The following is a 26651-nucleotide window of genomic DNA, read 5'->3' as shown; positions in this document are numbered from 1 at the left end:
CTTTGGGTTTATGAAGTGGATAACGGCAACAGAGGCACTCCTTGTTGGGATCCTCAGAATATAGCCTGGATATTCGACAAGTCTTACAAGGCCTTAACAGACTTTTTTTATACTCACATTCTGTTGAAATGTAGTCAGAAAACATTCCCAGGCTGTACCTTACATGTTCTCTGGATGACTGGAGACGAACTGAAGAATTTCATGTCAAAAGGTGATAAGAGAAAGACTGCGACTGAGCAGAGCTCAGGGAGATTCCCTATCACACAACATTTTGTTAGACATCTGTGGGGTTGTTGGTGGCTCTGCTAGGGTTGAGTGCTTTTGGGTCTGAGCTCTGATTGGTTGAAGTTTGGATGCTATAAAACATTGTGAATAGGCTATCAATATGTATAGATTTGACAATGGAGATTAATGCTGAGGCCTTAGCACTGCTTTCAATACTGTTACAGTGGGACTCTCACATGCTTGAATCTTCCCCGTTGTCATGGTGGATCTGAAAAAGATATAATACTGGAGAAACGTGGTATCTCTGCCAGTGTTGCTATGGAAGCCTGTATTAGATCACTTAAGAGTTGGTAATGTCCAAAGATAAAGAATTACATACATCATGCTGCGACTCAATAGCAAGTTTAGTGTCATTGTTACGAAAGATCACAATACTTGCATACAAGAGGGGAGAAGATGCGGCCTAAGTGCTAGGGCGGTCGACCTCGAAGCTGAGGAACCCCGGTTCAAGTCTCGGCAGGGACGTTCAACATCCTATGATTCTTGGCAAATCACTTAATCTCCCTGGTGCAAAGTAAGAAGCCAGTTTGTGCTAGCTTTATCTCTTACACCCTTAAGGAGTCCACCCCTTTACTGTGAAACCTCATGAGAATACAAATGATAACTACATAAAAGAAACATAAGCCAGACATAAGCCAGACAAAATGGCTAGAACACTCGGAATCAAGGGTTGAAAGGAGTTAAAATCTGTCCAAACAAACTCCATATATCCAGCATATACAGATCTTGTTATATCCAATAGCTCAGTATTTTTTCCTCAATTACACTATACTTATGAATACATCAACCACAATTTAAAATAATACAAACTTGAAGAACTTACCGCTTCTTTAATAATTTCAAATCGTTTTTCGTCGATCTCAAAGGCAGCCATTTTCTCTATTATTTTCTTAAGTAAAATGTGTTGCTTGTCACTATACCCTTTAACAGAGAGCTATAGAAAACAAACAGAAATTAAATTTACAGTAATATGTTTATTTGGGTTAAATAGGTTATATTTCAAGTCTGTAATCAAATCCTAAAAATGTAAACAGAAAAGATTGGGGCTCACAATAGTTAAAATGCACATTCTGGAGTCTTTGCTAGCTTTATTGATTACAAAAGAGAAGCATAATCCCTGAAGTTCTGAAGATACAAGTGAATGAACATGTAAGTGCCACATACATCTTCCGCATGCCTTTATAGATATCTGGACTCTCACTCCGATTTTATACAGAGTAAATTCACAGTAAATTATACACAATTGTTTTTTTCAAGTGAACCACAATTTCTTTCATGCAAGTGTTTCAAACACGACATAAATGCATATTAATGCAAAGAACATTCTGATTTGTTAAATCAACACTACTTCCATGCTGGTATTACCACACTAAACATCTCAATCTCCATGTCAAAGAAGTTAAGTTAGTTTGTGAGGTAGTACTTTTTAGTGCAATGTATGCCACTGTCCTGGACCACTGGCAGAGAGTTGATCATACACACAGACCCTTGCTGTTGTATCACAAATGGCCAAGTGTTTACCAACCTATGCAGTTGTGAACACGTTAATATAGGTAATGAAGGTGGTTAATGACAGGAGCAGTGAAAGAACATTTTGTCATACTCTAAAGAGCTCCTAGAACTACCTCTTAACAAAGCTGGTCGGTGAAAACATAGTTAATTGAACAAGCATTGAAAATGCAACAGGTCTCGCCTTTGGTTAAGTAAAGCCATTTGCTTTGCTTTTGCTTTGAGCAGTTTTTCACTCTGAACACTTGGGTCTGCAAATCGCCAACTGTGACGCTAGTAAATGGCGTGATTTGTTTTCTTGGTACAGTTCGAATTATGTAAAAACTTGCTGATGGTCCTTTATTTTAAGTCATTTTTGTGTCACTAAGAAACATTAAACTAGGAGTGCTTAACCGGGAACACAAGAAAAGACAGTAAAGCTGCCCCAGGGTAGGCAGGTGTATGAATGTAGTGAGAATGCATGGATGGATGTGAGGAGTAGTTTAATCAATGTATGAATCCGACACAGTATGAATGTTGATATTAAGTATGTTGTTTAGAGGGTGATTAAGAAGTATGTTTTTTGAAGGGGCTCATAAAAAAAAGAAAAATTGTGAGTTTGCCCAATTTAGAGTACTTTGATTAAAATTTCTATAAAAAATAAGAAAAAGTGTTATAAGTAAAACAAAAAATACAACATAAAATAAAGTTTTTTGAGTAAACTGAAACTGAAAAAGTGGTTTTTGAAGGCAAAAGTTTGTTTCATTGCTTTTCAAACTGAGGATAAAGAACAGTGCAGCACTGGCATTCTGTGTAGTTTATTGTTATTAAGGCGTGGCCTTGCTGTGCATGAGCCAAACCCTTTGTCATTTTTTCTACAACTACCCAATGGGCAGAAGAGAAAAAAATGAAAGCTACAGCCTAATCCCCGCATATACAAACCGAGAGATTTAGTGACTGCAGAAATCTGATGGTTGAGAGACCTATTTTGATCAAGGAGGGGGTCAAGTTTCCAAAACGTATACACTGGAGGGGAGCTGGGCCCCTAGACTGGGGCTAAATCATGTTGATACAACAACCTATAACTTTTTGCTCCAGGGAACACTACCTGTCCATTAGAAATTAAATTGACACTGATAGCTAGTCATCCTCCTACCAACTGTGCAGTACCTAGGTGCAACTGTTTTTAGTGCCATACAAGCCTCCTCGTTAATACACTCTTTCGGCATTGTCCATTACAATCCTATGAGCACACATTCAATGATAATTACCACGTTCAAAATGTAAACAATGAACAACTTAAGCATGGCGCGATCATGCCATCACCCAACGCAAAGCTGCGGGACCCTGAAAGGGATGATACCACCAGGTAGAATTTGAACCCATGACCTTTGTGTTGGAAATAGATCCGCCTTCTGAGGTCTCATCCCTGAGCCATCTCCCTAGATTCTTGAAATGGTTACCGTGTGGAGAGCCGCCATTTGCTCAGTGGCCAACGCTCCTCACTGCCTGGGCAGTAACCTAGCAGGAGAGTGACGGAGCTTCTGCTACTGGGGCGACGGTGCTGAACTGGGGGGAGAATAGCAAAAACCCATCCCCCCTCCACCCCTCAGCTAGATCAGATTCTCCTTCTCCCTTCTTGCACCATCTACCCCTTATGCATTTTCTATTAAAGATTGTAGACACTGTAATAGATCATCCATGAATAGTTCGCCCACATACACTCTACAGCCCTAAAGACCTATCCAATTCAGTGTAGAGACGCCATTTGCTCAGTGGTCAACGCTACTCACTGCCTGGGCAGTAACATAACAGGCAAGTGACGGTGTTTCTGCTGCTGGGGCGACGGTGCTGACAGGCAGGATACATGCATGGGCACGCAGCCATATTAGCACCGTTTAAGGTGCTTGACGCGTCAGGTAATCACCGCGACGCCTTCTCAACTTCTCTGGCCCCGTTGTTAGCAGGGAGGATTATAAAAAAATGTGTTTGTCTTCCTCCTCATCCAAATTCGAAACTGAGCGGCAGATTATGCTAGGTGGGAAATTAAGCAATTTATCTTGAGGACATTTCAGAGAGTGTGCAGAAAAGCTGTGACAAGTGAAGTATTCTGGTGCCGCTTTGTGGTGAAAGTACGTAATTGCCTACACAGCTCCTGTGCTGCCTCCTCACATGCAAATTCCCTTCTGAAGATAACTTTCTGCCTGCGTTATTATTAGGCTTGCCTGAGATCGAAGTCTTGGAGAGGGGAGGGGCTGGAAATGGGGTGCAGAAAGCAATAAAAAGCAGTAAGTGATTTCCAGGGCTTAAGGGGGCTTCCGCTCATTACCGGGTTATCTGGTGCTCTCAAATTGTTTCTTAACGGGCCAAAAAAGGAGAGTGGGAAGCCAACCAGAACAAGCGCTCGTGTTGACTTTTCTCTTTTTAGTCCGTCCCACTTGGGATGGCCTCGGCCGGACTTCCTGCTGACGTAAAAGGTTTATTATCTTCTTTATGGGGCCATCTGTTTGGACCCATAAAGAAGATAACAAACTTTTTATGCCAGCAGTAAGTCGGGGAAGTCACAACAAGTTAAACGAAAACAATGCCTATGGTGAACGATTTTTGAAAAATATAACTTAATTATAGAAAATACACCACTAATTGTCCTCTCCTAACCTAATCATGGTCATAAAGAAATAAATCTCAATTTAGTCAAGAGCACTTGTATTCCTATATAGACTATATATATACAAACACAATACAAACAAACAACATATTCAAAAGTAACCAATTTGCTGGTCTAAACAGCCCACAACTATTTCCATAGAATGACGTTGACTTATAATTATGTCACAACATTCCCTATATCCGGTCATCAACAAAAAGTAAGAGCTTCAAAGGGTCAATTCCTTTCTCCCTCCAAATTATATTGAGCTCCTTATTCATATAATGTCATATGTTGAAGCTCAATTTTCTTATGTTGATGCCTTTATATATGCAGTCGACGCGTTTCAACCTTTTTCTTAATTCAGGCCTCTTCAGGACTTTGGGGCAATTCAACCAATTAATTCCTATAGGTTAAGATATAATGACTTTTAGTGTATTCTCAGTCATCAATTATATGTTTGTATATATATGTGTTTTGGCAAAAATAAGTGTTACTTAAAAAGAAAAAAATAAGCTTAAAGAAATAATTAACAGCTTTGATATTTCTTTTAAGAGTGATTAATGTAGCCCTAGTCTATATAGGAATACAAGTGCTCTTGACTAAATTGAGATTTATTTCTTTATGACCATGATTAGGTTAGGAGAGGACAATTAGTGGTGTCTTTTCTATAATTAAGTTATATTTTTCAAAAAACGTTTACCATAGGCATTGTTTTCGTTTAACTTGCTTTATTCCCAGATGCCTTTGGGTTATTCGGGTCCCCCTGTCTATAAATAGAGTAAGAGCTACGTAACAGCAGAACCATGAATAGACAGAAGCAGGGCCTAGAATGTTCCGATTGGTAGTAATGCAAAAAGCCTGCTGCCTGGCTAATACTACCTAGCAATCTATATGCCTAACTTCCTCCATATAGCTTCATTCTTTGCACCAATATATTTTACTTTTGCCACATAAGCATTCATCTTTTTTTAGTTTAGTAGTGAAAATAAAAATAAGAAATCAATCTGCAATTTCCATTTTCTACACTGCCTTAACACAAACCCTTGTCCAAATAGAATACATCTTATAAAAAATAACCAACATAGTCACACTTTGAACCCAGTAACATGAATACTTAGAGTCTTTGTAACAATATCAGTAGTTATTACATGATCAGTCGGAGAAACCTCAAGAATTGCGTTTTCAAAAAACTATAACAGAGTCATCGCACTAGCATTAGAGTTCAGAAATGCAGAATCCACTATAGATAATACTAGTCTTAATTCATGCTTTAATGAGTTCCTTGTTAATAGACAAGCATATTCCAGTTACATTTCACCACTAATAGTGCGTAATGGAGAATGAAACAAGTGCTTTTTACTTTTGTACACCTTGCACTATCACCAAGTAGATAGACCCAGTCGCTATAAAAGGAGTGCATCGTTGGCAAGATTTATACAGATTTATTTATAGCATGGTTTGGTTAGAATTTAGTAGCTAAGGAGAAATGCTTTAGCTGTCAATGGAAATATAAATATGTTTTGAGGACAACCTATATAGGATAACTGTAAAAAAGTGGACACCCAAATGGGCTCAACCCTCAGCGCCCTGGTACTCTGAGTAACTTAGAGCAAAAAAATTGGCCTGTAAGCTATTAGAACGGGCTTGGCGGAGAAGGTATGCATGTGCTGAAAAGGAAATGTATGGATACCGCATTACCATCTATAAACAGTTACTACTAGAAGCCAAAAGAACGTTTTTCAAAATGCAAATAGCATTAGCCAAATCCAACTCGAAAGAACTTTTTAAAACTACTAAAAAACTTGCCACCCCTAATGTCCCCAAGAGCCAGAGCAATCCTGAACTCTGTGATAAACTCGCCGACTTTTTTTAACCCCTCCCACGCTGGTGACGGAACCGCTCCGTCACGCGCCTCGGGTGGGCTGTGCTGGTGACGGAGCGGTTCCGTCACGGCCTGCTCGCCACGCCTGCGTGTTCTATTGAGCGGGTGGGCCGTGACATAACCGCTCTGTCACAAGCACAGCCCACCCGAGGCTCGTGACGGAGCGGTTCCGTCACCAGCGTGGGAGCGACGCGCGGCCCCCAGCCCCCTAGCGCTGCGGCGGAATTGCCGCCGCAGCGAAAGGGTTAAACAAAAAGTAAAAATCATCTTCTCCTCGTTCACCCAAGCGGACAAAAGGGCACAAAAGTGCGGCTGTATATCGACGGACTTGACAATCCCTGCTCTCTATCGGTTTTAAAGCAATTTACACCCCGGAGATACCAGAAACGATTAAACTTCTGAATTCAATTTGCTCTGGATTCCCCACTGACCCCAGCCTGTGCTGGTTATCAAACAAATCCCAGAAGTTATCGGAACAGCACTTACACCCCTGCAGAATGCTAGATTTAGCTCAGGCATATTTCCCAAAAAGTGGAAGAAGGCCTCTGTTCTTCCTTTGTTGAAGAAACAGACCTTGGACCCAAAAGATCCCAACAACTATAGACCAAGTTGACGGCTTCCATTCCCTGCCAAAAGTCTGGAAAAAGGCATGAACACCCAACTCAGTGCGTTTCTTCAGTCTAATAAGTCCCTTGACCCATCTCAATATGGGTTTAGAGCAGACCACAGCACTGAGTTGGCTCTAATTAAATCCACAGAAGAAATTAGAGAGTCCTTGGACAAGGGAGGCAATGCTATACTGATCCAGCTGGATCTGTCCGCGGCCTTCGACAAAGTCCATTACGAAGTGATTGATGGACCGGCTGTCTGACGTGGGAATAGAAGGACGAGCATGGAAACTCCTTCAATCATTTCTATCCAATAGATTGCAAACAGTGAACTTGGACGGTTATAAATCAAAACCATTCTCCCTTCCATGTGGAGTGCCACAGGGCTCGTCACTCAGCCCGACACTTTTCAATATCTATATGGCGGCCCTGGCATTAGTCATTAGATCCTTTGGCTTCCAACTCACTTCCTATGCTGACGACACTCAAATAGTGTCATTGACTGAGGGGGTGGAAAAGGAAACAGGGGCAAGTTTGCACGACTGTCTGGGTGCCATCTATGGCTGGATGTCCTACAACTGTCTAAAACTAAACTCTAGCAAGACAGAGGTCATAAACTTTAGAAACAATCCACTTGTGTGGACACCTGAATGGTGGAAGGAAGACCTTGGACCCTGCCCCTTACCCACTAGGAAAGCAAAAAACAGTGGGGTAATGGTGGACAAACTCACTATGGGTGACCAAATAAGTATGGTGATTTCGGCCTGCTTTTTGTCACTAAGAATCCCAAGAAAAATTATGTTTTTTTCTCACTGAAAACAACCTTAAGACAGTGGTAATGGCCCTTATAATGTCACGCCTTGACTACTGCAATGGCTTATATCTTAATGCCCAAAAACAACATATCAATCTGCTTCAACTTGCCCAAAATGCAGCGGCCAGATTGCGGTCAGGGACTCTGAAATTTGTCTCTGTAAAGGAGGAACTTCGGCAACTTCATTGGCTCCTGGTTAAACAAAGAGTACGCTTTAAGGCACTTTGTGCAGTCTTCAAGGCCATCAACGGAGCAAGACCTGATTTCCTTAGGCGTAAATTTCAATGGGACGTCCCTGGAAGAATGTTACTTTCTACAGGAGCTAAACAAGTTCTAGTCCCCTCATTCAAAAAAGTCAATTTTGGAAGGCAGGAGCTTTATCACTTGTGCTTCTAGGGCATGGAATGATCTTCCTTTTCATCTCAGGAATGCCAAGGATCTCCTTTCCTTTAGAAAAGGGTTGAAGACATGGCTTTTTCCCCAGTAGTAGACATCTTTATGTTCCCCAGCAGAGAGTTCTTAGTGCCAATTGCTGCATGGCAGAGCCCCCCCCAACCCCAAAGCTCCAGAAATATGCACAAGATTTGCGGTCTTCAGGGCAATTTTCTAACGCAGGTTGTCAGAGTGCTGCTTCTCGAGTAGATTTGCTGCTGTTAGAATAGCTTTTCTTCTGAAGCGGCGGCAACATCAACCTGACTGGCTGCGTGCTCTTGCACACCACATGGTGCCGTATGCACTGATTTGTCAGCGCTATTGGCTAAATTGCTTATGTAACTCGGAGGTCTGCCCAACCCTAGTTGGTATCCTTTTCTTGCGTCATGGGAGCATTGCAAGTACAACAAATGTATGATTGGTGAAGTCAATTGAGCATGCACTAGGTACAAACAAGAAAGTAATATGCTAGAGTTTATGAATGCTTTTTCTTTGGATAACGCTAAATGTTTAAAAGTTCAAACCTGTTGATTAAAATTTAAAACAAATTTTTTGTTTGCTTGTGAATTAAATTGCAGGTTTGCAAAGACTAGGATCAGGCCCTACAGGGGCGCCTTATTAGAAGGAACAGATACATCAGCCATATCAAATGACCATATCTTAAGGCTAGGAGCAATATGCACCAACAGCTGTACTGCAAGTCTTTAAAGTGCCTAGCTGTATCCTCCTTCTCCGCCAGATGATGTGAAAAAGATATCACATTGTTAACTGAACATGGATGCAGACTGATGTTTTTTGATAGAGTACAGTGACCTAACCTCAACCATCAGCTCTTGTTCTGGGTCTGGTGGAAGATTTCCTGAAAGTTGCCAGAACATTCACAATGCAAGAGAAAAGACCAAGGTGTTGAAAGGTCCGTTCTTCAGGAATCATGCGCTCATGCGGAGCAATGGGAAGGAGAGGGGCTGCACTCTTTCCCTCCATGGAAATGTGCTGTATTCTGTGGGAAAGATGGATGTAGCGTTCTTGAGGAGTTACAGCATATTTTAAAAAAACACTGACCTCATTCGTCAGTTACAAGGTCAACAGCACACACAAGGCTCGTCTATGTAGAACCCTCTGTTTGAGGGATTGGCATGAAGCGTACAACAATGCCCCCATAAAGTTCAAGCTAAAAACTATCTTCTAGGGATCAAGGCCATCTGGGCAGCCAAGATGTGAACTGATCACACTTGCTCTTTAGATGAGCTGCAAAGTCAGCCATGGGTGGTCCTCTTAAAGCCGAGCAGGCTGTTCAGTATGGTGGTGTTAATATTTGAAATGTGAGAGTCCATCAATATAAGCTATGTTTCAAAAGCCAGCTGAGACAATTGGAGTTGGAGGCACTCTGGGCCTCACCAAAGGTAGTGGCAATGAGTTCTCCAATTAATCCCATAAACCACTTTTGGAACCTTAGAGGATTGGAAAAGGATGACCACTCTGTCGAGCAACTAGTTTCAATGCTCCCCCAGAAAGAGTGGCAGGGAATGGATGAAGAACTTGGCATGGGACACAACACCCAAAGATTGTCACACCACAACGCTATCACTGTCTTGATCATCAAGAAATTAACCACTACCTCACTGATGGCAGTTATCGTCTCTGCTGGAGAGAAAACATTTTCTCATCAGGAGCCCAGAATAGTCCTTATAAGCTGAATTTTCTTAGATACAATCAAGACTATCTGAAGTAATTCACTGAGAACCAGAGCACGTATGTGGTCCATTATGTCAAATTAACAACGTATTTTGCTGCCTCCTTTGACACTGCCTAAAACGGAAAACATCAGCTAACTTTCTTAGCTGGGCCCTGTACAACCTCTGAGAAGCTAAGGTATTTCCCTGCTGGTCTGGGCGTGCTAAAGGAAGTAGAAAAGTGAGCATTCTGAGCTTCTGCATGGGGAGGAACTGGTGTCAAAGTCCAAGAGGGATATTGCACTTGTCCTTATTTTGCAAGGACACAGAGGGAGGGAAAGATCTGGATCATCACAAGAGGTGATTTAAACAGAGGTGGCCTTAGAAGCTGTAAAGCACAGCTATTCTTCAAAAGTTAGAAGACCAATGAAAAGGAAGTTATCTGGGTACAGAGGTTGTATTGGATAAAAAGTCATTCCCCAAAGGAACTAACTGGCGTTGGCCTCCAGAGATGGCAATGAGAGGGTGCCTGGTCCCCAGGGATGGATGCCAAAGGGATTGATGAACTTGGTAGCGTCCAATAGAGTGTTGTTTTGTAGTTCCTTCTGGATCTCTTTTACCAATTTGTTCAGTTGAGCATGTGTTCAGGAGAGATCTTGGATCTAGAGGACTGTCCTGCCTTAAAAGACTGGTTGGCCGACCCTGGCAGGCACAGAAGTAGATGTCTTAGTGGTACTCTGGCTTCATGTCATACATGTTGACTGTCTGCAAATGACTAACCCAGAGTACACTGTGCTTTTGCTTTGCCAATGAGGTCCCTAGACCTTTGCAGCTTCTGTGCACACATTTTCTATCCAAGTGACTGTATTCTCTTCTTGGGCATACCAGGAGAAAGGTGGTGTACCAGCTGAGATCCCGCCAAAGTTTAAGCCTCGACACGTGCCCTCTCCTGCTTCTGTTTCCCTTTGTCCTCTCCAACCAAGTATACCACAACAATAACTTAGAGCTCGCTCTGACTATCAGCAGCAAACTCCTCTGCCAGCACATAAGATGTTAACACCCTTGAATAAAGATACCAACTCCTTTTGACCTTCATACATGGTCCTTGCACCCATCAAAATCGTATCCAAGTTCATATCTACCATAAGGAGAGTTAGACGTTCATACTCCACCAATCTGATTAGCCTTATTCCTAACTAACCAATCAACACTCTACCCAATCTGCACATCAAAAACTGCAGATCAGCCATTGTTAATGCAGCAGCCATATGACTACTACTCCTACATCATTTTCAAGACATCCTTGCCTCAACTTAAACCTGCTTTACACTGTCCTCTAACTCAATTTTTAAACCCAGATAATTATAAGCTTTTGAGAAGTTTTGGCAACGCTCACAAATTAGGTCATTATAGCTATTACAGAGATTTCCTCTCTTGAAAATCTTTAAATTCACAATTCGGACCCATTTTTGTCTCTATCTATTGAGATTTGCATCACATCCTCTATACCACCAGACCTCAGATATTCAACCATCAACTCAGATAACAACACCTTTATTGGCAAACTCAGTCTCATGGTCATTCCCCTTACCTCATGCAACCAAATCATCATTGGACATTCAATCTCATTTTGCAGAAAACTAATGACACCCACATAACTAATTTCAAAACATTCCTTAGTTTGATCTATCTGCTCTATCACCACACTATTCACTCATATAACAAAGGTGCAATATGTGATCTAATGATATCTAATTTTGACTGTTAAGAATTCTGGCCTAATCATATGCCCGGGTCTAATCATTTGATCACTCCCTATAATCTTTCAGTAACCATTTAATTACCTCTCCAACGCCCAACCCATGAAAGTAAAAAACAAAAAATCCATCTCCTGAGAGACAAAAACACTATTGATAAAGAAGAAAGAGTTGCTTTTATTACAGTATATGCCTCTTTAAGCCACCACATCACGTAATTCAAAGAACAATTCATTATGTTCATGATAAATTTGTAAACACACTTGCCAAACCTAAATTCAAATCAACCCAAAAGATAGCATTCTGGATTAACAAATTTAACAATATCTATTAGAACAGATTTGTCTTACCTGTTGTGATCCCTTCAATAAAGTTTATTGAATGGGTTTAGAACCATAATGTAGGGTCAAACAGAACTTTAAAAAGGGGGGTCATAAAAGGTTAGGATTCCATAGGGCGATATTGTGTGGAGGGATGTAGGTAGGGAGAATTAGTTACTGAATCACCTGGTCACGAAAGGTAGAAATAGTGCATGGTTGGAAGGGCAAACTGGCCTGCTGTGAAATAAAAAGGGTGGCAACCAAGCTTCTCAATATAATAGTAAGTGGCGGAAGTGACTGTTCACAAGCATGATGAGGGGGAAGGTCACAGGTTTAACAAAATTAAAATGGGGTGGTACAAAAAAAATATTACCCAGAGCGGACGTCGTATATCCCAGAGGACCATTTGTTAGAAAATCAATGTCAGTTTATAGGGGTAAGAAAATAGTAAGTAGGATGTCATATTGGCTACACAACTGGATTCAGAGGTGTAGCAATACTACTAATGAAATCAATAACATTTCACTTAGAACACACCAGGAAAGATAATATGCAGCAGCATCAGGCACACAGGGGTAGCACGCCTTGCTAATTACTGTGTATATTCCACTGAGCCTGCAGGCTGATAAACTGCACACTTTTGGGACAATAATCGTCTACCAGGTACTGTGTTCCTGGAAGGCGTTTTTACACTCTTATTGAAAGAACAAACTGATAGATCACACAGGGCCTCACATATAGGCCCCCATAGTACCAGATAAGTGGGATTTGTGAGGGTGATAAGCTTAATATATACCTGGAGGAAACTTAACATTACAGATGAATATTACTACTTTTATTTAGGAGGGAATACCAAACATTCCAGACTATTTTTTGCACCGACTACACACCTACATACGCTTATAAAAAGCCCACTATCTAGCTAGAGGGATTTCTAACCGTTCCTCCATAATGATAACAGTTGAGGGAAACCAGGAAAAGCCAAAACTTGTGTGGAAACTTCAGGTCCCAAAAGTGGAGGACAAACTCCATGCGGTTTTGAAACATTACTTTGAGAAAAATAAAAGCATAGTGCACAGGTGGAGTATGAGGCATATACATTCATAGTTGAAGCTAAACCGAGAACTTGAGCAACATACTCCACTTTGCAAAAGATCATTTGTGCCAGCCACATAATGGAAGGACAAGGTACTGCAGGCCAAATGGTGGAAATGGAGACAATTATTGACGAAAAGCACAAAACCATCACCTAGAAAAGCAGACTACATGAAGCAAGGGCTAAAGCCAGAAAATTCATAGAATCGCTGAGCAGAAGAAAACGACATTTAAGTACAAATGACAGTTTAGTCATTAAAGGTTAACTGCAGCACACCTTGAGTCGTTCTACACATCTAAGATCATCTGAGAAGATTTATAATTAGATCAGTTTATTGAGTTTGCCTGACCAGAAGTCTGATTGCAGAACAGAGTCAGTGACTTGAGAAAACCATCATCATAGATGTATTAAGGATGGCGATGTCCCAACTGCAATCTGGAAAAACATGAGGTATGAATGATCTACTGACAGACATTTGCAAAAGGAAATCTCTACTGATTCTATTAAGAGGATGGAACCCAACGGCAAGACTACCATGCCCCAACGGTAGGAATGTAAACATTTTAAATATTTGGAAAGGTGTGGGTCCACTAGTCCACACAAATCGTATACAAATAAAAGTCACCCTGAGCACACGAAAAGTCTTATATTTTTCAGATATCCAACAAACTCTTGATCAAAGTTTAGGTTCAAATTCTTTATTCACATAGGTCACGTCTCCAATGCAGCAAGGTAGAAGTTTCAAAACACAGCTTGATCTTAAGTTCTAATTGCAGAAAAACAGCCAACACGTGTTTCGTCGTGCAGTATAATGCACAGTAGACTTCTTCAGGGCCTATAATCCAAATTTGCCTGCTTGTACGTTTTCCGTAAAATCCATACGGTAGGATACCCAGGTTGAAGAAAACAAGACTCCAAAGTCTTTATAACTTGCCAAATCCTTATTTGTAAGTCCCTGTTAGAAAATAGCTCACGTACAACTGTTCTTATCAAAACTGTAATCCTGAATCTATATTTTGATAAATACCAGGCTAAGTGCAGCAAACCATTGCAAAACGTCAAGTAGAATTAGAATATATAATATATGGTAAGGAAATAACGAGTTTGTGACCTGTAGGCACTGTTCCCAATAAGCCGCGCGGCTGAGCGCCCGCGCACTACTGTACCACTGAGCGCGCAGTGCAATGTGTGGAGCGCGCACACACAGCACATCCCACGAGAGTATTTGCGCCGCCGCTTTTAAAAAGCGAGCGGCGCGAAATACGGGGATTTCCTGATTGCCCAGTACGGTGAAAGTGACCACCTTGAAGTGAACACTCGGGAGCGGCAGGTAAGTTTTACAATGAGGGCACTTGCTGTCTTTTGTTTCTTTCCCCAGTAGCGAAACCTGCCATGTGTTCTTTTCGATTGACGTGAATCGCATGCATTGTTTGCATACTTAATGCATTGTTTATTAGTAAAGCAAGGCTGCGGGGGAGATGGCCTGCTTTTATTTAAGAATTTATGTTAATTGTAGCTCCTTTACAAACTGGGATTAACATGAATACTCTAAACAAAAGCGCACCATCTCCCCCGCAGCCTCGCTTTACTAACACAACAATACAGCAAGTCTGCGGCGGCTGGTGAATGTACTAAGTACTAGTGGGGTGAAAACATGCATAATAAATTGCTCTGAGTGAGCAATCGACTTGAACCAGTATTTCTCTCTCGTTTGGAATTAGTGAGGCGTCTGGCATTCACCTGCACAGTAGCGCCAGCGGCAAAATGCATTACACGCCTGGCTTTAAAAGGGCCTCAACTGCTCCGAATTTTTGTCTCTCGCTGATGCTTTTCCTTTGCAGCGAGAAGTCAGTACTGGTTTCTGTGGCTGGGTGAGACCCCGCGATGCCAGACTCTGGATTCCAGGTATAGAAGCGGCGAGAAAACACTACTCAGCGAGGTATATTAAGAGCCATGCCACAAGAGTCAGTGTGTACAAAGGCATTAAGTGCACCAATTACAGCGGCGAGAGAGTGCAGCGTCTGACCCGACACTGGAAGGGGAATATGTTAAGTTATCATCATGAAAGGAAAGGCATAATTGTCATAGTAAAGTCAGCATTACAGAGCACCACACAGAGGGAGTTAAATCACAAATACAACATGTGACACCAGGGTCCGATTAACAGACAATTTACAGAAGCTTCACCTGGAGGTAACAGCACTTCTTTACAGCGTAAACGTGACCCGAACATATTGAAGCGCTTTACATGGGCACAAGTTAAATTACACAGAGTTTCAGACACTGGTGGATTGAGTGATTTGACCAGAATTTTAGGCTCTTGAGGACCCGGAAGTGTCTGTGTATGGTATGGATAAACAGCAGGCTGCACAGCGGTCCATGCTGAGTCTGGGAACTGAGCCCACACAGCGATTTGCACCTCAGCGCAAGTCCCTCTCGCCTCAACTGGCTTTTAATCTGTCTGCTGTCTTTGAATAGTGTGTTCTGTGAGACGCACCTAACTTCCCCCTAGAAATAGAATGTTTACATGAGACTGAACGCCGAGACTGCCTTAGTTAGCCGATTGGTTTTTGTTTTCTTTACTGATGAAGTGATGATACCCGTTCGTGTTTTCATGTGTCACTAGGATGGGTGTAAAATTGAAAACCAGCACCGCCTCACAAGTGAAAGGCTTTAAGGCCATACAGATTTCACTTGGTATGTGCAGAGTCCTCAAATAATTGGCACCATCCAGACCGCTAAATGTCCGGATTTACGAGGAGCATGTACACACAGGGACGAGTAAAGACTCGCGCCAATGGTGCCTGTTTGACTTTGTGCTTCCTTCTGTGTATTGGGTGGCTCGCAATACTAGCAGGGGGTGGGGGGTGGTGGGGGTGGTGGTGGTGTTTGGTGGTGTTTAGAATAAAAGAAAAAGAAAATGTACCTGTCCGTGCCGCCTCAGCTCCTTGGCAGGGGTCCAGGTCTTTTCTTATTGCAACTCTTTTTCTTATAACACAGAAATTTTCATTGGCTGGATCATTTGCAGTCCTGGTTTGTGGAAATGTTCTGCGTGGCCCATTTACTGGTCTGGTCAGTTCTGTCGTTCTTGCTTTCATTCCACCATGGGAAAGACATGGTACTTCCAGCAACACAGCTTTATGATGGGCTCTGGGAATTTCTTTCCCTTGACAATCTACCTTCCAGGCCTGCATAGCATTTAAGCCACAATACTTTAAGTCTTAATCAACAACTGCATTAATATTAACAGTGTCAAAAATACAGAGCCGTCTGCTGTATACCGAGGAAGTGAAAGAACAATTCCTTACAAGAGCACCAAGGCTAGACAAGCGGGTCAGCAATGCACCAAAACTCTCTGTATCATTAGAGTCTCTCTCAGCTACGGTGTGCTAAAGGCACTGGTTCTCGGTGTTTTGAAGGGGGGGAGCATTTGTTTTATTTAATTTTTTTTTCCCCCAAACCGTTTTCTCCTGTGCAGTCAATACCCAAGCTCTGTAATTGGCTGCAGCAGTGCCATTGAGGTGACTTTCAAGCTTGTCTCTTACAAATATGCTCTTTACTCACCCACTCTGATGGTAGTCTGTTTTGCATAAAAGGATTGCATCTTCTGAAGATGCTTTAATCCATTAACTAAACCCTGAGGTGTAACATGATTTGCTTTAAGGTAGCCTAACTGAGTGTTCAGTGCTAACCATGCACCCTTCCCAGCCACTTTCACTGCTGTTGGTATTCGCTACCCCAGCAAGTTTTTTTCTTCCCTGCCCCCTTGCACCAAGGTTTTTCCATTTCTGCCACCTCCTGATCTGTGACTGCACTACTCCCCTACCCACTTGTATCAATGTTGCCTGTTCTGTCACTGAATTTCGTCCCTGCCTACCTGCAGCAATGTGTAGTTTTCCTGCCTGCTTTCATTTTTTAGCTGAAAGTCTTGCACGGTCTGGTTTGCTAAAGACATTTTGGAGACATTCAGAAAGCTGATCTAGGAATGCATTCTGCCCTTTGCTTACCATTGGCTTAGGGGTTTGTAACTCACATTTTCATGCTTTTTATTAGCTGACTTTATTTGCTTTAGGCTGTTCAGCTTGAGTGTGTCCCTCCTGTTGCCCAAACTTTGATTACTGTATTATTCCGCAAACTCACTTTCTATAAACAGGCCTTTACATCTTGGTCTTATCTTGTCACATTTGCTGTGCATTCAAAGACAGAGGTCGAAAGTCAAGCTCTCTCTTCAGAGGGGACTTGGTTTTTACTTTTTTTCTCTAACTTTAAAGTGAGTGAATGTATGCGACAATCCTGCTGAATGAAGCAATTTCTTTTGTTATTCAAAAGTGTGCTGGAAACAAAAATATTTGATTATCATAAAATCACATCAATACACTAGGTGATGACTTATGCACACATTAATGTTTGAGTTTTACCCTATTTTGATATACATGTAATGCTCATTTAAATTGAAAATGTGTTGTCTGTAATGGTAGTTCGCTACCACACCATGCATACTCCACTTTATACCACTCCACTTTGCTCTATGCCCTTCCACTCTGACACGCCACTCCATTCAACGCCACTCCACTGTACAACATGCTACTCCACTCCAAGGCACTCCACAATATGCCATGACACTCCACTCCCCTCCACACCACTTACCCCACACTACTCTACCCCACCCCACCCCACCCCAATCTATTACACTCAAATTCACCCAATCTACCCCGCTCCTCCCCAATCTACCAGTTGGATTCTTGTGCTTTTCTAAACCTGAAATGTACTTGCCTGTATAACTAATTCATGTAATGGTGTGTTTATCCAATTTGCAAACTGGCCTTAAGACCCTTAACATGGAGCTCTATGTGAAAATGTACCATCTTTTCACTTTTTTTAGTAAACGTTTGGAGTGACATTTGTTGCTGCACACGCGCGCGGTCTGGTTCCTGGCGCACATAGCCATGGTTGTAGCGCACAGAGACCCTCCAATGTCGCACACAGAGAAAAAAAATTAGAGGGAACATTGCCTGTAGGGATTACCACGTCCCGATAATCCCTTGCTCTCGGTGGCGTACAGTGTAATCCTGACATGTTATAGGTTGGCAAGAGACTTAAGGGTGTGACTATGTGGGCTGAATACAGAAAATCTGACATAACTGTTATTGCTACACTTAATGAGGTACAGTAGGATGAAGATATGTATTCATGTATACACTTTCAGACAGAATTCAGTTTGAGTGACTCCCAAGCCTTTAGAAATCCGCAACTCAAACGTGCCCTAATTATAAGAATAGGGGGCAACGTAAAACAATGAAAGAGACCCATTTAATAATAGACTGTTGGACACAGAAATGTGAAGGACTGTGATACACCTGTCAAATGTCACATTAATGAATAACACAAAGACCTGATCATACTAAGAAATACAGGCACCAGGGGGTTGGTGCATTAAAGCACAAGTTACTACTTGTGTAACGATATATCTGTAAGAGACATTAGTTAGTGATAGATTCCTTATCTTAGAATATCCCCAGGCGTCAGACTGGATCCGGAAATTTTTGCGTAGCAATACCCCTGCGCGTCGTTAGCGCCGGAATGACGTCGTCTGAGTACTTGGACGCCGCCCATGCGCGCTGACGTCAGTTCTGATACACAGCTTTTCCGCACCAGATACGCACAGCCATGATAGAACCAACACTGGTGCCATGAAACTAGGGCCCTGAAAGGGGATGACCTTAACCTTAGATATCGGTTCGCAGAACGGGGAGGATGGGTGGGTCGGTAAGGAATCTATCACTAACTAAAGTCTCTTACAGATATATCGTTACACAAGTAGTAACCTGTGCATCTGAAAGAGACACATTAGTGATAGATTCCTTACCTTAGAATAGATACCCCAGCAATACCAACCCCGGTGGTGGGTCTGCGAACCAATGATCACACCAGAAAGTCCTGGAGGATGGAATGGCCAAAGAAGCCATACCTCCGGACTTGGCTGTCCAGGCAGTAGTGTCTTGCAAACGTGTGCAGCGAGGCCCACGTAGCCGCCTGGCAAATGTCCTGCAAGGGCACTCCTCGGCCCAGGGCAGTTCTAGTCGCCGTGGCCCGAGTAGAATGAGCCCGCAATCAAGCAGGGGGCTCCTTTTTGGCCATGGAGTAACATGCCTGGATACACAAGAAGATCCACCACGAGATGGTCCTCTTGTGCACCGCCTTTCTCTTCTTAGCGCCCACGTAACCAACAAAGAGTTGGTCATCCACCCGGAACTGGCGTGTGCGATCTAGATAATAAGAGAGCGCACGTTTTGGGTCCAGACGGTGGAGCCTCTCTTCCTCTTTCGAGGGATGCGGAGGCGGAAAGAAGGTGGGCAAAGTAATGGACTGCCCGATGTGGAAGGCTGTGACAACCTTCGGCAGGAAGGAAGGTCTTGTCCGCAACACAACCTTGTCCGGATGAACAGAGAGGAAAGGAGGTGTAGAAGAAAGAGCCTGGAGCTCACTCACTCTCCTGGCAGAGGTGATGGCAACCAGGAAAGCAGTCTTCAAAGTAAGTAGACGGAGAGTACACACATTAGGTAAGTAAGTACAAGATTCAAGTCCCACTGGGGCATCACGAAGGGAACAGGAGGGAACATGTGTGTGATGCCCTTCTAAAACCTATTTACAATGGGGGACTTGAATAAGGAAGGCTGATCAGGTAGTCGTAAGAAGGCGGAAAGGGCAGAAAGGTACCCCTTAAGAGTGCCCAGAGCAGAGCCCTGCTGGGCAAGAGAAAGAAGAAAGAGGAGAACCTCAGAAAGGGGTGCAGAGAGTGGGTTCACAGCCTTTGCTGTGCACCATGCCACAAATCTGTTCCACCTGCAGGCGTATACCGACTTTGTGGAGGGACGCCTGGCTGCCAGAATGATATCACAGACTTCGGGAGGCAAGTCAAATGGCCTCAACTGCCGCCACTCAATCTCCAAGCTTGTAGGTGGAGACTGGACAGGTTCGGGTGCAGAACCGTCCCCTGCTGCTGCGACAGAAGGTCCTCCCGAAGAGGCAGACGAATCGGGGGATCGACTGACATGCTGAGTAGCTCGGGATACCAGTATCTTTGTGCCCAGTCCGGAGCCACAAGAATAACCTGGGCTCGGTCGCGCCTGATCTTCTTCAGCACTCTGGGCAGAAGTAGTATAGGCGGAAAGGCGTACAATAGACCGCAACTCCACTCGCGACGAAAAGCGTCTCCGAGCGAGTGCCGCCTTGGAAATTCCAACGCGCAGAACTGATCACATTGCGCGTTCTCTTCTGTGGAGAATAGATCTAACCAAGGCTCTCCCCATTGCTGAAAGAGGCCTCGCGCCACGTCTGAGTTCAGACGCCATTCGTGCTCCATCATGCACCGACGGCTGAGTTTGTCCGCCCTGGCATTCAGAGAGCCTGCCAGGTGTTGAACCACCAGGGTCCCGCCCTGATGTTCCAGCCACTGCCAGAGGCGCAGAGCCTCCAGGCATAGGGTCCACGACCCCACCCCGCCCTGTTTGTTGCAGTACCACATGGCGGTGGTGTTGTCCGTGAACACCTGCACTACACTCCCCCGGACAGAGGGGAGGAATGCCTTCAGTGCTAGTCGGATCGCCCGCAGCTCCAAAAGGTTGATATGGAGCCGGGACTCCGCCGGAGACCAGAGGCCTCTGATCTCCGCCTCTCCCATGTGGCCTCCCCAGCCCTGGAGGGACGCGTCCGTCACAACCACGTGCTCCGGGTGGGGTAGGGAGAGGGATCTGCCATTGACCCATTCGCGGACTGTGAGCCACCACTGCAGCTGTCTCGCAGTGCCCTCCGAGATCAAGACATGATCGGACAAGTTGCCCTGATGCTGGGCCGACTGAAACTTCAGGTCCCACTGCAGAGCCCGCATCCGCCACCGGGCGTGATGCCCCAGAAGGATGCAGGAGGCCATCAGCCCCAGAAGCCGCAGCGGCAACCTGACCGATACTCGGGATAAAGGCTGAAAGATTGGAATCAGAGCCAGTATATCCCGAACCCGCTGTTCGGGTGGGTAAACCCGAAACTGCGCCGAGTCGAGAACCGCTCCGATGAAGAGGAGCTTCTGAGAGGGACACAGGTGCGACTTCGGCATGTTGATGGAGAACCCCAGCAAGTGCAGGAGGTCGGCCGTAGTCTGGAGGTGGCTGACGACTGTCTGGGGCGAGGCCGCCTTCAACAACCAGTCGTCGAGGTAGGGGAAGACTGACACCCGTAACCTGCGCAGATGAGCTGCGACCAGCGCCATCACCTTCGTGAACACCCGTGGGGCACTGGTAAGGCCGAAGGGGAGCACGGTAAACTGAAAGTGCTCGTGGCCTACCGTGAACCGCAGGTAACGCCGGTGGGCCGGCAGGACGGAGATGTGAAAATAAGCGTCCTGCAAGTCCAACGCTACCAGCCAGTCTCCAGGGTCCAGGGCAGCTAAGACCTGAGCCAAAGTCAGCATCTTGAACTTCCCCATCAGGAGGAAGCCGTTGACGCTCCGTAGGTCCAAGATACGGCATAGGCCCCCTTTGCTCTTCTTGGGTACCAGAAAGTAGTGGGAGTAACAACCACACCCTACTTCTGGCCCAGGAACGTGCTCGATGGCCCCCTTGGCCAAGAGGGCCGTGGTATCGTAGCGCTGCTCTGCAGGAAATAATTGGTTTGGCTGTTTATTCAAATTGCTCGGCTGAACGTGGTATCATAGCGCTGCTCTGCAGGAAATAATTGGTTTGGCTGTTTATTCAAATTGCTCGGCTGAACGTGGTATCATAGCGCTGCTCTGCAGGAAATAATTGGTTTGGCTGTTTATTCAAATTGCTCGGCTGAACGTGGTATCATAGCGCTGCTCTGCAGGAAATAATTGGTTTGGCTGTTTATTCAAATTGCTCGGCTGAACGTGGTATCATAGCGCTGCTCTGCAGGAAATAATTCATTTGGCTCTTTATTTACACTGTCTGCGCGTTTTCCAATAGCGCTCCGCTCTGCTCCTCCCCCCGCCTCCATTTTGTTTATTTGTTGTCCTCCTCGTGTGCCCGACCCGCCTCCCAGCTGTGACGCCCTCCCACTAAGTTAATACAGCGCTGCTGTGATGTACAAGCTGTGACTCGCTCCTCCTCACGGATAGAGTGGTCGCTCCCTGTGCTCCTGGCTGCTCCGTGGTATCGTAGCGCTGCTCTGCAGGAAATAATTGGTTTGGCTGTTTATTCAAATTGCTCGGCTGAACGTGGTATCATAGCGCTGCTCTGCAGGAAATAATTGGTTTGGCTGTTTATTCAAATTGCTCGGCTGAACGTGGTATCATAGCGCTGCTCTGCAGGAAATAATTGGTTTGGCTGTTTATTCAAATTGCTCGGCTGAACGTGGTATCATAGCGCTGCTCTGCAGGAAATAATTGGTTTGGCTGTTTATTCAAATTGCTCGGCTGAACGTGGTATCATAGCGCTGCTCTGCAGGAAATAATTCATTTGGCTCTTTATTTACACTGTCTGCGCGTTTTCCAATAGCGCTCCGCTCTGCTCCTCCCCCCGCCTCCATTTTGTTTATTTGTTGTCCTCCTCGTGTGCCCGACCCGCCTCCCAGCTGTGACGCCCTCGCCCCTCCCCCTCCACTATCCATATATGACAGTAGCTCCCGCGCGCAGCGTTCACGCGCAGCGTCCGCGCCCAACCCGCGCCGAAGGTGCGCCAAAGGTAAGCCCGTCTACGCCCGTCCGCGCCTGGACCGCGCCCAGCGCCAGACCCCCTGCCCCTCGCGCTGCCCAGCCCCCCCGCATTACCTACGATGCCGCCACCCTCCTAGCCCTTAACCCCGATCGCGCCCCCAACTGCGTCCAAGCCGCTCCTGGACGCACCCATGGACCGTTCTCCTGCTTCTCCTGCAAATTTAGCGGCACCGACAACTTCTCCGCCACGACCACACCACAGATTCCCGACCCCAACCACTTAGAATGCATCCTTCTCAACACCCGCTCGGTCCACAGGCACGCCATTGACCTTTGGAACCTACTTGACACCATCTCTCCTGACGTCGCCTTCCTAACGGAAACATGGATGAACGCTTCCTCCGCCCCTGACATCGCCATCGCTATCCCTGATGACTATAAGATCACACGCAAGGACCGCACCGACCATACAGGAGGAGGAATCGCTATCGTCCATAAGAAAACTATCCGCATCTCAACCAGCTCTGATGCCAACCTCGCCAACTCCGAACACCTTCACTTCCAGATCCACATCGACCCCAAGACCACACTCAGAGGCACCCTCCTCTACAGGCCACCAGGACCCCGCGCACAATTTAGTGAGGACATCACAGACTTCATCACTCCACACGCACTCCCCTCCAAAGACTACATCCTTCTGGGAGACCTCAACTTCCACCTCGAAAAGATCAACGACCGCAACACCTCCACCATCTTGGACAACCTCGCCAACCTCGGACTTAAACAACTGGTCACTTCCCCCACCCACATCGCAGGTCACACTCTCGACCCCATCTTCACCTCCAGCAACCATATCTCCTTCAGCCACACTACGGATCTCCTCTGGACTGACCACAGCTGCGTTCACTTCACCTACAACAAGCCGAAACCCATCATCCACCCCCAACCAACTCTGCAAAGAAACTGGAACAAAATCACCACAGAACAGATCTCCACATCGCTCCTTCAAACCTCCCCAGCCCTCTCTTCTAACGCCAACGAAGCCGCCTCCAACCTCACCCTTTGGTTATCCAACACCGCCGACAACTTAGCACCACTGAAAAAACGTCAACACAAACTTGGCATCAAGAAGGCCTCATGGTTCAACGACGACCTCAAGAAGTCCAAGAAACTGTGCCGCTCCTTAGAAAAGGCCTGGAAAAAAGACCCATCCATCAGCAACAAGGACGCCTTCAAAAACGCCACCCGTACTCACCACCAACTGATCCGAAAAGCCAAGAAAACAGCATTCAAAGATCGACTTGACAACAACGCCCACAACAGCAAGGAACTTTTCAACATCGTCAAGGAATTTTCCAACCCCTCGGCCAACTCCAACGACATCACCCCCTCTCAAACCCTCTGCGATTCCCTAGCCTCTTTTTTCCACAACAAGATTGCTGACATCCACAACAGCTTTGACAACCAACCCGGAAGCCAACCCACCCCACCATCAGCTGACCATCTTCCCCCCGTTAACACCCTTAACGCCTGGAACCCAATCTCCACTGAGGACACCATCCGCCTGATGAATTCCATCCACTCTGGATCCCCCACAGACCCATGCCCTCACCACATCTTCAACAAAGCAGACTCCGTCATAGCTCCACACCTCCGAGACGTCATCAACTGCTCCTTCAACTCCGCCACCTTCCCAGAAGACTGGAAACACGCTGAACTCACCGCCCTTCTGAAAAAACCAACAGCAGACCCCACCGAACTCAAAAACTACCGCCCCATCTCGCTCCTCCCATTCCCGGCCAAAGTCATCGAGAAAGCTGTCAACAACCAGCTCGCCGCCTTCCTCGAAGCCAACAAATCACTCGACTCCTCACAATCTGGCTTCCGAGCCAAACACAGCACTGAGACCGCCCTCATCGCAGCAACAGACGACATTCGAACTCTACTGGACAATGGAGATACAGTCGCCCTCATCCTCCTCGACCTCTCTGCTGCCTTCGACACAGTCTGTCATAGCACCCTTTTACAACGCCTCAGAAACATCGGAATCCAAGGAAAGGCACTGGAATGGATCACCTCGTTCCTCACTGGAAGAACCCAGAGAGTCCGCCTCCCACCATTCAAGTCAGAGGCCTCAGAAATCATCTGCGGCGTACCACAAGGATCCTCACTCAGTCCCACCCTCTTCAACGTATACATGAGCCCCCTCGCGGCCATCGCACGCCAACACAACCTCAACATCATCTCTTACGCGGATGACACTCAACTGATCCTATCTCTCACCAAGGACCCCAGCACCGCCAAAACTAACCTACACGAGGGAATGAAAGAAGTCGCCGAATGGATGAAACAAAGCCGTCTGAAACTAAACTCAGACAAAACAGAAGTCCTCATCCTAGGCAAATCCCCTTCCGCATGGGACGACTCTTGGTGGCCGGAAGCCCTCGGAAAAGCACCCATCCCGACAGACCACGCACGAAACCTAGGCGTCATCCTGGATTCTTCACTATCAATGAACAGACAGGTCAACGCCGTATCCTCTTCCTGCTTTAACATTCTTCGCATGCTCAGAAAAACATTTCGCTGGATCCCCTCCGAAACAAGGAAAATAGTCACCCACGCTCTGGTCACGAGCCGACTGGACTACGGAAACACCCTTTACGCAGGTACTACCGCAAAACTCCAGAAGAAACTACAACGAATCCAAAACGCCTCAGCCAGGCTCATATTAGACATCCCACGCAACGAACACATCTCTGGTCACCTTAAAGACCTCCACTGGCTACCCGTCAATAAGAGGATTACTTTCCGACTGCTTACCCACGCACACAAATCACTCTACGACACCGGACCAGAGTGCCTCAACTCCCGACTGTCCTTTTACACCCCCTCCCGCCAACTTCGCTCTTCCAGCCAAGCCTTCGCCACTGTACCTCGCATCAACAAGACCACCATGGGAGGCAGATCCTTCTCCTACCTGGCTGCCAAAACATGGAACTCACTCCCCGCTTACCTTCGCCTCACCCAGAATCACCTAGCGTTCAGAAAGCAGCTTAAAACGTGGATATTCGACAATTAATCCTACCCCCCTTCCTAGCGCCTTGAAACCCTCTGGGTATGTAGTGCGCTATATAAATGTTATGACTTGACTTGACTTGACTTGACTTCCTCTTGCAGAAGTTGCAAGTGATACCCCGACACGTGGTGGAATTGCGGTGGCATGGCTGGAGGGGTCGCCTCGAAGGGGAGGGAGTAGCCCCTTCGGACGATCTGCAGCACCAACCTGTCCGACGTGACAGTGCGCCAGTGTGAGAGGTGATGGCCAACCCTGCCTCCCACTGGCGTCACATGGGCCTGAAAACTCGGACTAGGAAGGTTTTGAGGCAGGTGCTGCGGAGGGATGTGTGGACTGGCCTCGCCGTTGTCCCTGACCGCCGCCACAGCGGTTTCCACGGCCGCCACCGCGCTGTTGAACATTCTGCGGTGTGTGGCTGGCAGCACGTGTGGGGGTGCCCCTTCCTTGACCACGAAAGGAGCGAAAGGCACCCGATTGCTGGCATGTGGCCGAGAGGCCCAAGGACTTGGCCGTAGCCCTGGAGTCCTTAAAACGCTGAAGCGCATGGTCTGCCTTGTCGCCAAAGAGGCGACGGCCATCGAACGGCATGTCCAGAAGTGTGGCCTGGACATCGGCCGAAAAGTTGGCGGACCTCAACCAGGCGTGGCGTCGAACCATCACTGTCGTTGCCATCGCCCTGCCCAGTGAGTCCGTGGTATCCAGCCCACACCGGATGGAATATCGCGCTGCATTTCGGCCCTCCACAAGGGTTTGGGCGAGTTTAGCCCGGACCTCCTCCGGACATTGTGGCAGCACGTCCGCGACCGCGTCCCACAGGGTGTGGGTGCAGCGGCCCAAGAGACAGGCGGTATTGACAGACCGCAGCCCTAAGCTTAGGGACGAGAACACTTTCTTCCCGAACTGTTC

The 26651-nt window shown here is 45.9% G+C and overlaps 1 protein-coding gene across 2 annotated transcripts in view; it reads right to left on the bottom strand.

The window, feature by feature from the left end:
- The window catches only part of IDE (insulin degrading enzyme), a 996582-nt gene that overhangs the window by 404217 nt on the left and 565714 nt on the right, over nucleotides 1-26651 (bottom strand). For both annotated transcript variants that reach the window (XM_086922493.1, XM_086922494.1), the window contains exon 15: nucleotides 1109-1219. In XM_086922493.1, the coding sequence (XP_086778619.1) occupies nucleotides 1109-1219 (111 nt within the window). The remainder of the gene's footprint in view (nucleotides 1-1108; nucleotides 1220-26651) is intronic.

Source organism: Lissotriton vulgaris, chromosome 5 (genome assembly GCF_964263255.1).
Source record: "Lissotriton vulgaris chromosome 5, aLisVul1.2, whole genome shotgun sequence".
In the NCBI taxonomy this organism is placed as follows: domain Eukaryota; kingdom Metazoa; phylum Chordata; class Amphibia; order Caudata; family Salamandridae; genus Lissotriton; species Lissotriton vulgaris.
This window is presented reverse-complemented; position numbering and strand designations above follow the sequence as displayed.